The following is a 12,240-nucleotide window of genomic DNA, read 5'->3' as shown; positions in this document are numbered from 1 at the left end:
AATAGAAAGCCCCAAATATAAATATTGAATAAAGAATTATTTTAAAAAAACAGAATGGCTAAACTTTCTGAAATAATTTTGAGTCAGGAGGAAAAAACTATGTCAAAGGTAAATTCCCACTAGACAATAATAAACTCTAGGAATCAATAGGTTGTCTCTTTACCAAAGTTTTAAAGTAAACTAAGTATACTCTCCTTGTTTTGACATTTGAACTAAAAAATAGATTTACTTATTATGAGCAAGGAGGAAGAAAAAGAGAGAGTGGACCAGAGTGCTGCTCAGCTCTGGCTGAAGGTAGTGCCAGGGATTGAACCCTCTGGATTGAACCCTCTGGAACCTCAGGCATGTGCGCTGGTGCTCTAACAGATTACAGCTATCTCCTGAGTACAACACCAGAAATTTAGGCAACAACACACAAAGGTGTTCTTTCAAAATTCTATTATATGTGACTTATAATAGGCACAGATGAGAAGATTTAGCCTGTTTATCCTGGATGTACAGAGGACTACTTCTTCAAATGAAGCCATGGGTCCAGACTGTGGCATACAATTTACTAGAAGGTCTCACCTATTTAGTGATTAGCAAAATAGCAGAGAGCTTTATGAAGAATTTTTAAAAGTTAAAGGAAAAATTTAAAATGTTTATTCAAATCAGCTAAAGGCTTAACTGATGACATGACAAATAAATAGATTTAATACATATATGTACTTTAACAATTCCATCCTAATAGGATGACTGTTATGTCAAGAAAGTCAAAAGCAACGCTCAAATCAAGGTAAGTTGTACTTAATTATACACATCTAAGGTTGACAGTTGGAGCATACAAATACTTTTAAAATAATCTACCTTTGAGACGCTCTAATAAATCAATCTGTCCAGAAGAAGCCATAGCTTCATCTTCAATACTTCCTTGTAGCTGTTTAAGTACTTCCTGTAATAAAAAAAAAAACCACACACACTGTATTAACCACACACATTGTATTTGGACAAATCCAAATAATCTCTAGACGGTTTTTAATAACCTAGTATAATTAAATGCTATGCTAATAATTATACTATCTTATTTAAGGAAAAATGACAAAACACATCCTTTTCTCCACACAATGCCTTGACCATAAATCATATGTACAAGTATTTTCTTTTTAAAATTTAAAAAAAAATTTTATTTATTTATTTACTAGCTAGAGACAGAGAGAAACTGAGAGGGGAGGGGGGAAAATAGAGAGGGATACAGAAAGACACCTGCAGCACTGCTTCACCACTTGTGAAGCTTTCCCCCTGCAGGCGGGAACCAGGGGCTTGAACCTTTGTCCTAGTGCACTGTAACATAAGCACTTAACCAGGTATACCACAGCCTGGCCCCACCAAGTACTTTCTTGTTTTTTTTTTTTTTAATTTTTAAAATATTTATTTATTTACTCCCTTTTGTTGCCCTTGTTTTATTGTTGTAGTTACTGATGTCGTCGTTATTGGATAGGACAGACAGAAATGGAGAGAGGAGGGGGAGACAGAGAGGGGGAGAGAAAGACAGACACCTGCAGACCTGCTTCACCGTCTGTGCAGGTGAGAGCCGGGGGCTCGAACCGGGATCCTTAAGCCAGTCCTTGTGCTTTGCACCACCTGCGCTTAACCCGCTAAGCTACAGCCCGACTCCCTTTCTTTTTTTTTTTATAACCTTTTTTATTGGATAGAGACGCTCAGAAATTGAGAGGAGGAGGGGAGACAGACAAAGAGACAGAGAGACACCAGCAGCACTGCTTCACCACTCACAAAGCTTTCCCCCTGCAGGTGGGGACCGGGGGCTTGAACCCGGGTCCTTGTGCACTGTAATATGTGCACTCAACCAGGTGCGCCACCACCCAGCACCACAAAGTATTTTCTTTTACTGTTAGTTTATTAGTGCAATCTAATTACCACAAAGTCTCAAATGGACATAATTCAGAGCCACTAGTTCTTTAGAAAAGAAAATTCCTTCCTTTACCCTTTTCCCATTCTGCGCCTTCAATTATATATGACTTTGTCCCTCATAACTCTTACATGCTGCTTTTGTTATTTTCTCTCTGTGCTTCAGTCTGGGTATTTCCTACTGACTTTTAAAAATATATTCACTAATTTCATCTTCTCATCGGTTCATTATGTCTGTTTTAAATACTGCCAAGTCCACCAAATAGGACAGTATCACAAATATATTTGTTTTATAATCTATTTGATTATAAACTATAGATTTCAATTGTCTGTTATATATGACTGACCTTTCATCTTGCCCCCCAAAAAACTATAATAATTATGTTAAATTCCTTGACTACTAACTTCAACATGTAAGTCATCTTTGGATTTGCTTCAACTTGTTCTTTTGATTATGTCCTTTTCCTACTTGTTTCATTTCCTATATCTTTTAACTCCCTATCTGTCATGTATGCAGTAAGTTTTAAGATGATCTGATTTTTCCTTGGAGAATCTATACATTTCACTGTTGGAGTCTGATCTTTTCTACTCAATTAGGAATTGAAACTGTTTGGAGTTGCAGTTTAGGTGAAATTCACATTTGCTCCATCTGCTAATTCCTTGAGTATTTCTCACCTCCAAATTTAGACTGAAGACATACATTTCTGTCTCTGAAGTCCTTAAAAAGCTCTAAGACCTGACATTTCTCTTCAAAGTAAATCCAACTATGTTTGCGACAAGTCTCTTTCTACTAAGAGGCTTGTGTTTCTCAAACACTGCAAGATTATGGGACATTTTCACTCTGATTTTCTAGCTCATTCTTAATCTTAGGTTACCTGACTCCAGTCCTTACAGTTCTGTCCCTTTGATGATAATCTGAATTTAGATCTTTAATCTCCTGCTTCACAAATTTAAAAATCTGAGGTGAACTTATGTACAAAATACCTCCCCGCATGGTTTTGTCTACTCTAGTATTTTATTTTGCTAACTCCATCTCTAGCATCCTTCATCACAAGACAGCATAGTTTTGTGGGGGTAAACCTGTCAAACATCTGGAGTTCTTCTAATTTTCAATACTGTACATCCACCTACAAGCTCATTAAGACCTACAATAGTTTATTTCTTCTAGTGAAGTCTGATGTCTTTGTCTCCCAATGACAAATATCAGTCTGTACCTAGAATCAGTAGCATTCCTGTGGAAGAAAAATAATCAGTGATCTAGAAAAAGCTTTTTTCTTCTTCTAAATTTTAGTTAGTATAGTCCTTGATGATAATAGTTTCCAATGACTTCGAAAGTATAATTTTTCATAGTGTGTCTAGTATTTTCTAATTGTTGCAGGAAGACTGACCAGTTGGATCTACACACCATATACAACTTAAAAGTCCTGGGGGGGGGGGCGTGGGGGTTGGCTAGATGGTGGTGCACCCAGTTGGGTTCACATGTTACCATGCACAAGGACTGGGTTCAAGGAAGTCCCCAGTCCCTACCTTTAGACAGGGACTGGAGACTTGCTCCAATAATTAACCAACTTCTAGTTTTGTCTCATCTATGCTTATCTACTTCTTCCACCTCCTGTTAGACCATGACTTATTTGAAAACATATCTGAAACATCACATTTCTTCTGTACATTTTCCAGTATGTACCTTTAAACAAATAATTTCTAGGCACAACCACAATGACATCATTATGTACATAAAAAAAAACTTTCTTAATTTTGTTGCAGAGTGTTCCTATGCCCCTGTTGTACACATATTTTCCCATCACATATGAAATATTTTGGTAATTTGTGTGTCCTATAATCAACACCAAGGAACTATCCTCTTTTGCCACTAGATGGTACTACTGCATAAATTTTAGAATCCTTAAATTATCTATCAATAGTTGAAGACATCCTTGCCTTTCTTTGGAATGAGTTAGTGATCATGAAACATGACTCACAGTTATATAATGCATTCCAAAGTCTAACAAATGATTTTGGATAAAATAACAATTGTTCTGAATTAACTTTAATCCAATGTAGGAAAGTATCTTCACAAATCAATATTCTAAGAAATTAAACAATTCTTTTAAGGAAAGATAAATAGGGGGCAAATGGTGGTGCACCTGCTTGAGAGCACATGTTACCATATACAAGAACTAGGTTTCAAGGTCCTGGCCCCCACCTGCAGGGGGGAAGCTTCATAAATGGTGGAGTAGTGCTGCGGATGTCTTTCTTTCTTTCTTTCTTTCTTTTTTCTTTCTTTTTTAATATTTATTCCCTTTTGTTGCCCTTGTTTTATTGGTGTCGTCGTTGTTGAATAGGACAGAGGGAAATGGAGAGGAATAGAGGGGAAGACAGAGAGGGGGAGAGAAAGACAGACGTCTGCAGACCTGCTTCACCGCTTGTGAAGCAACTCCCCTGCAGATGGGGAGCCTGGGATTCTTACGCTGGTCTCTACGCTTTGCACCACCTGCACTGAACCCGCTGCACTACAGCCCGATTCCCTGCAGTTGTCTTTCTATCTCCCCTTTCATCTCAGTTTCTGTCTCTATTCAATAAATGAATAAATAAAATATTTTAAAAAGATAAATAATATAAATAACCATGAGGAATGTATGGGGTTCCTAATAGTGTCACTGTACCTCTCCCTTCCTTTTTGCTCTTTTCCCTCCTTTCTCTTTAGGAATATAAAGGATAAAAAATGGTCTGGAGAGGTCATTTAAAATTATAGCAAATGCTTTAGATCCTGGGTTCATTCCCTGGCACCACAAAAAAAAAGTCACAATTCAGATTATCTCTAAAGTGTCAATATTTAAGATATATATTATATGTTAAGATGTTAACCAGGTATTATCACTGTAGAAATTTGAGTCTGTTAGAGACATTTCACTTCAGCATGAAGTTAAAATATAAGTGTAGTGTAAAATGCCTCCCCAAAGGCATTTTACAAAAGGAATTTTAGATTTATGATTTAACAAAATATTTTAAAAGTATTTTTGAGTTCTGCACTACAAAACATACTTCCAGGAGTTTTCTACAATGTAGATGAATGAGGAGTCCTGCTGGGAATTAAAATTTTTATAACTTCACACTGTTAAAAAAAAAAAGACATATAGCACATACAATTTTCAGTTGTATTGAGCAGCATTAAAATGCCAAACTTTTTTCTTTTAATATTAGGTAACTGAACTATTTTAAGTTCACCCAGTTTGTGCTAAGAAAAAGGTTATGTTTATAGTCTACTTCATTTCAAAAAGGATTGGGTAGAGGTATTTTGGAGATCTGTCATCACTGAGGGTACTATTTATCACAGAAATAGGTAATCAGAGTAGAAAAGATAGCATCTGAGTACTGAACCATAGTACTATGGAATATAAATGGTAAAAGAGTTAAGAACAGTTTAGCATTACACAGAAGCTTAAAGAGTAAGAAAGACCTCAAAAGGTATAGAGAAAAAAACAGAAGAGAAAAGGAAATGAATTAGGCTTTAAGGGTAGTGAGCATACAGGAAGAACAAGGTTAGGAACCCAGATATTAAAATAGCCAAGGGGCAGAAACAATACAAAGCAGGAAGAATTTTCTTAAAAGAGAAGGCAGTATCTAACAATTTTGTTGATTGGCAACTCCATAAAACAATTCAATTCAATGAGAAGATAATCTGCCTAAGTAACTAAAAATTAAAATAGCTAAAGTTTTATCCTCAGTCATTTTGAAATTAGAATACACTGTTTCCTATTGAAGACTAAATATTTTATAACTTTTTCTGAAAGTTATCATAACTTTCCAGTGTTATAGTAAACCTTCTGGGACTGAAAATGTCATACAAATGATCTAGTATAGAATAATGTCTGCATTGTCCAAATAAAGTCATTTATTTCCTAATGGTAGCTATAGTTAGAGCTAGGTTCTGGCACAACCAGTAACTGGACTGAGCACTGACTTTTCAGTTCAAGACTCTTTCCCACTAGGGTACGTGATTTCCTTCGTCATTGTAGCACTTACACAGAAACAAGATATGTGAACACGGAAGTGCATGAGGCCCTGTGTTTAATCCCTAGCACCAATACATATGCTGGAGTGTGCTCTGGCCAGCCTCTCAGCTATGAAATAAATACATCTTAAAATTAATCATTCATTGAGTTTTATATGAAGTCAATACATTTTATTTGAAAACATGACTGTTAAACATGACTGTTAATTTTTGAAGTACACTTAAAAAATATTTTATTTATTTATTAATAAGAGGGATAGGAAGAGAGACAGAAAGAATCAAACATCACTCCTGTACATGTGCTGCCGGGGATTGAACTCAGGACCTCATGCTTGAGAGTCTAACACTTTATCCACTGTACCACTTCCCGGACCACACTGAAGTACACTTTTAAAAGGATGATCTCACTCATAGGTGGGGTCTAAGAAACAAAGCAAAGGACAAACAAAACAGGTGAAGCATCAGCTGACTACAGCCTATCACAGCAGATTTGAGGACTCAGAAGGGCTTCAGGGAGGAACAGTACAGATGCTGAGCATCTAAGTCTTTATGATGAAACAGGATGATGATTTGGTGGAGAGTGAGATGTACTGACACCTCTGCTGGGGAAAGGTGAAAATGTATATGTGGAAATGTATCCTTGTGACAACAGCAATCCTGTAAATCAACATTCTCTAAGTAAAGTGATACTGAAGTTGTAATGACAAATAAAATACACTTTTAAGTAAGTGAAGTAACTAACCTCAGTTTACAAGAGAGATTACTGAATAAAAATGGGTAAACTAGAGTTAAAAGTTGTAGTCTTGATACCTTCATATTAGATGCCTCAGTTTCCAGTTTTGTAAGATGATTGGAATTATCTTCTAGTTCTTGTCGAAGATTTGAGTTTTCCATCTTCAGTGCCTCAACTTGCTTTAACAACTGATCATATGAAGCTGCAGCCATCCTTGGCTACCCTTGGACCTATAAGGTTAAAAAGGATTTTGAAATTCACTACCAAAAAATAAAGTGGCTGCTTGTTCACAAAGAAAGGGAAAAAGGAGCAAAGTTCTTAAGACATTTGATAAGAACTGCATTAATATGCTAGTTTTGGTCTCAAAGCAATATTGTTCAAGTAGCAGCATCTTCCTAAGAGAATGAAAGGGTCTAGGTTGAAGACAAATAAGATTAAAATAGAAGAGAATGTCAGGAGAATTGGAATACATTTGCCTTTCTACAGAAGAATGAACTTTTTATTGGGTTGGAAGCTTTTTAAGATTTTAAAGATATTTTTACCTGGATATACAAGCAAAATTTAAGAAATATAATATTGATAAGATATTGGTGACATTAATTTATAAATTTTACTGAAAACTCACAAAATTTTATTTATTATTTACTGTTATCTATAGGCTTCACCATTCCAGGCTGACTTTTCCAGACAGAGACAGAATTAGACAGTGTAGAGCGCATGCAGCCCCGGACATCTAAGGGCATCACAGACCTGTTATTGCTCAATCTAGGGTGACTGAACGTCACTTGTCCCTCTAAGAAGTTGGGGGACACTGACCACACGCTGAGCCAGTCACTGTAGCGCATGTTCAGCCCTGGACATCTAAGGGCATCACAGACCTGTTATTGCTCAATCTCGGATGGCTGACAGAATTAGACAGAAAGAAAGACACCAAAGTTTCCTTCAATCGAGCTGGAGACTGGGATTGATCCTGGGTTGTACCCATGACAAGGTAAGCACGTTATTCAAGTGAGTTGTAGTTCCAGACCAAGTCATAGAATTTTAAAGCCAGAATGAACTAATGAAATTAGGAAGCAACCTATTATAATGAATATTTTGTTCATTTTTTTTATTTGAGAAAAGGTTATATAGTCTTTAATATCAAAGAAGGTTGCATTATGAATCATTAACAAAATGGACACAAAAGCTAGCATTATATTGGGACTTCAAATGCCTGGGAAAGATAACAAATGAGAATTACTAATACTAACCTCTTTTACATGCATTCAAAAGGCTGAATGAAACGGGTTATTTTATGGCAGACATGGTCTTGGGACCACTGTGCTCAGAGTAAGGCTAAAAGATATTTAAAGAAACAAATGATTTTAGAAGTAGAAATTGTCAAAGAGAAGCAGAAACTGACATTAATTGTATGGTTATGAAAAAAGAGGAGAGAAAAAAGCCAAGTAAAAAGAGGTCCATGACGTGATTACAGAGCATTAAGAGTAACATTTAAGATATCAATTTTAGAAGATCCTGTTTTTTTTTTTTTTTTTTAACCAGAGCATTTTTCAGCTCTGGTTTATGACGGTGAAGGGGATTGAACCAGGAACTTTAGAGTTAGCTTCTTTCAGCTTATCTTTATTATTTAAGAGCAAGTTTGCATTTGAAAAATACTTCAAGATCTTGACATTAAGATACTTCTGTAACAAAACTCACAACAGAACTCAACACAAAATAAGACACAGATGGGAAACACTGGCTAGTTATAACACTATTGTGAATAAAGGAACTGGAAGGCAACAAGGGAAATTAGACTCAGGTCTAGTCAATTCTTCAACTGCTAGTGTAATCGGTGTACCCCATTATCACTAGAATAGAGAGTGTAGTCCTGGGATACAGCAATCACTTACAAAAGTCTTCATGGTTGAAAAGAATGAGGCCTAGACTTATATTTGGAGACTATAAGTCACAGTTTCAGACTTAATCATGGTTTAGCTCATTCATTTTAATTCATTTCACCATTTGTAAAATAGACATGCACTACCTGCTCTAATGTAGTCTACAAGGATACTGCTACAATTAAGTAACCAAAAGCAGGCTAAAATTAAAAAGCATTATGTAAATGTGTTATATTATGAACATTTGCCTTAGCAAAATTTCAAGTTGATCTACTATTGTAAACACCTGTGGCCTAATCAATGCCTAAGAGATGAAAAAGAGTTTACTTTCTTGTGCAAAGGATAGAGACTGTGATGTCTCCAAAGTTAAGGAGAAATTGATGAGTGTGATAAGTTTTGTTTTACACCATACTACTGAAAAGAAGATCAGGAAATATATAATTAAAAACTATGTAACAGGTGAAGATCTGACAGAACTTATTGTAAATGCTTAAAATTTTCACTTCAAATACAAAATGTGAAAGGTAATTTTACACTAGAAATAAAGTAAAAGGTAGTAAAAGAGACAGGTACACAGGTAGGCACATAGGTATATTTAAATATAAAGTTTATAAATTTACACAATCACAAAAAGAGTCTGAAGAGTAAAATGAGCAGACACTACCAAAAGTGTTCTTTATTTAGGGGAAGGGGGAGAGCAAATCCTTAATATTTAATATAATCTTACGTGGGAAAATAAGATGTTTCATTGAACAATATTCTACCTCTTATCTTTTTAGGATGTTGTAGTCATCCCTTTCTAACTCACACTTGTTTTACCTAAAATCCAAGAATCACAAATCAACTTTGGAATACTTTAATTTGGAATACAATTATAAGACTCTTAAACCTAACATATATTAACTGGAAGTCACCCCCCAAAAGCAAACAAAACTATATGCATGAAATGGTGAAAATATCTGAATTTTTCATTTTAGTTCTAGAGCATGCAAACATTCCAATTTGTTTTTCTGTAGTAGAGATACTAAAGATTTCCACATCATAAGAGTAGGGCATGGGAAAAGAAAGTAATAGTGTTATTCAGACTTTTATTTTTATGTTCACAGAAAAAAAAAAGTAGAAATATCATGCAATGTTAATACAGAGACAAAATATGCAGGTAGGTAAGATACTCAATGAGGACAAAATATGCAGTATTCATTATTACAAATTTAAAATGGGAACATTTTAAAATTAGTAGAGCTAACTTTGTTTTAGTGAGTAAAACAATTATGCTACTTGCCACCACCTTCAAACAATAGAACAAAATCTTGAGGTAATCATAAGAAGAATTACTAGAAAACTGCTATCATTCAACATACTAATACATCTAAATACAAAAAATATGTTTTACAGATTCAATTGTTGTTGAAAACATAGGAAAAGACACTTTAAAAAAGATGGTATATATATATATATATATATATCAGTCACAAAGTCAGCACAGCACTTTAATATAGAAATAAATAGTAAAGCCGGGAGTAGTAGATTAGTGGGAGCTGGGTGGTAGCACAGTGGGTTAAGCGCACATGGCACAAAGCACAAGGACTGGCGGAAGGATCCCAGTTCGAGCTCCCGGCTCCCCACCTGCAGGGGAGTCGCTTCACAGGTGGTGAAGCAGGTCTGCAGGTGTCTGTCTTTCTCTCCCCCTCTGTCTTCCCCTCCTCTCCATTTCTCTCTGTCCTATCCAACAATGATGATATCGATAATAACAATAATAATAACTACAGCAACAATAAAAACAAGGGCAACAAAAAGTAAATAAATAAATATTTTTTAAAAAGCAACAGTAAAGCCTAAGGTCAACTTATAATAATAATCAACACAGATAAAGGTGAGAATTAGAAAGGGATACTATTGGCAGATGACAGTTATAAAGCTGGAAAAAACCCAAAGCAGCAACTCAATGTTACTATAATTTAATAATGTAGTATATGTAGGGGAAAAATGAAAATTGTTCCTTTATATGAACTATTCACCTGAAAATCTGGTAATCAAGGCAATGTGTGAGGTCAGGGAGGCAGTTCAATGGTAGAGCACAGAATTTGTAAGCAAGTGGTTCAAGTGATTTTTTTTTTGTGCTGCATATGCCAGAACTGAGTGAAGCAATAATCTCTCATATAAAAACTTTTTTTTTTCAGACAGTAATTTTATTTTAAGATCAAAGCACTGTAATTTGAGGAACACAGATCTGGCTAGAAACCCAAAGTGTACCTCAGGGAGGGACATAAGTCACGCTTAAAATTCTTTTATTCAGACGGAGAGAAAGGAACACAGAGATATCAAAGCACTGCTTTGCTCCATCACCCCGGTCTTCTACCTATCTTGGTCCTTTTCATTTTCATGTGGTGTTGAGGATCAGATTCAGGGCATCACACATGGGAGGCACATGCTCTACTGCTCTGGCCTCAATCAAGGTTTTTGAAGAGAGAAAATAAATGAGGTAATAAAGTAATAAATAAAGGACCACATGGTAAAAGCTGACTTTTATCAGTCCTTTAAAGCAGAATATTCTTGTTAGCTTCTTGGAATGTTGGTGGTTTTGTCCAGCTCAATGGCCAGACTCAGTTTAAACAAACAACAACCAGCGCCCCCACCCCCGCCCCAGTGGCTACCTTGGCCCCATTTGAAAAACGACTCCATATAAGTTAACCTTTCACATTGCCCTCTTTTGATTGAGACCTTTCTCTGAAAGGATCACTGATCAGTATTGGTAAGCATTGCTGACCAATCGTTACCTGCCTGGCTTTTGGCTTTTGATTCTTTGTTGCCAAATCTTATTCCCAACATGTTGAGTTCCACATTAGAGGCAAAGTGGTTTCACTGGGAATGTTTAGGTCACAAAAGCTATCAGAGCAGAGAAGGCTTAACTGTTCAGTTCCTTTGTATCTTCTGTGGTTCCTTGAACTTTCTCACATGATGATGGCTCATTACAAGCATTAATAATCATTTCAAAGCACTGAATTATTTTATCTTGGTCATTTCAAGGCGCTGAGTTACTATTAACCTAGCCTTTTTAATTTTTTTTGGTCAAGCCCTATGCAAGAAAGACAAAAATTTACAACAAAAATTCCTATAAGGGCCCGGGTGGTGGCATACCTTGTTGAGCACACATGTTACAATGCACAAGGGTTCAAGCCCCAGGTCCCTACATGCTTCTCTCCCTCTCTATCTCTCCCCTCCTCTCAATTTCTGGCTGTTTCTATCTAATAAATCAATAAAGATAAATTAATTTTAAAAATTTCTTTAGCAAAATGTTAAGTCAATTCTGGAGATTCAGACATGTCTTCATTTAGAAGCAATGCCTTGAAAGCAGTCAGGTAAAGTGGCAGAATCAAGGGTTATCACTGAATACTATACTTAAACTTTGTCATACACTTTAATTTTGTCTAGTTCGTTTATACTTTGCCAGAGGGATTTATCCAAGTACAAGAAATAAATTATATAATAAACCTCATCTTGTACAAGGACGTAATCAAGAGCAATTCTATTGTCTTTTACAACACACACACAGAAAGCCAAAGATTTTCCTTGGGTGGCTATGGTTTTAGCAACAGATTTCGCAATAAAGTTTACTGATTGAGACAATTTTCTAATTGTGTATTTATTCCATGCAATGTCTGCACAACAGAAAACAAAACACAGCATCCTGTTGACCATTGCAGTTTCAC

At 35.8% G+C, this 12,240-nt stretch overlaps 1 protein-coding gene across 16 annotated transcripts in view; it reads right to left on the bottom strand.

Annotated features, from left to right (window-relative positions):
- APC (APC regulator of WNT signaling pathway) overlaps positions 1–12,240 on the bottom strand; it is a 125,647-nt gene that overhangs the window by 73,911 nt on the left and 39,496 nt on the right. For 8 of the 16 annotated variants that reach the window (XM_060201271.1, XM_060201277.1, XM_060201283.1 and 5 more), the window contains one exon: positions 847–931. In XM_060201271.1, coding sequence (XP_060057254.1) covers positions 847–931 — 85 coding nt within the window. Of the gene's footprint in view, positions 1–846; positions 932–6,727; positions 6,881–12,240 lie in introns of those variants that run through there. The other 8 variants (XM_060201272.1, XM_016193856.2, XM_060201282.1 and 5 more) reach the window with 2 other exon arrangements.

The sequence above is a fragment of the Erinaceus europaeus genome, chromosome 11 (genome assembly GCF_950295315.1).
Source record: "Erinaceus europaeus chromosome 11, mEriEur2.1, whole genome shotgun sequence".
Lineage (NCBI taxonomy): Eukaryota > Metazoa > Chordata > Mammalia > Eulipotyphla > Erinaceidae > Erinaceus > Erinaceus europaeus.
Note: the sequence above shows the minus strand (reverse complement) of the source record. Positions and strands in the feature narration are given on the sequence as shown.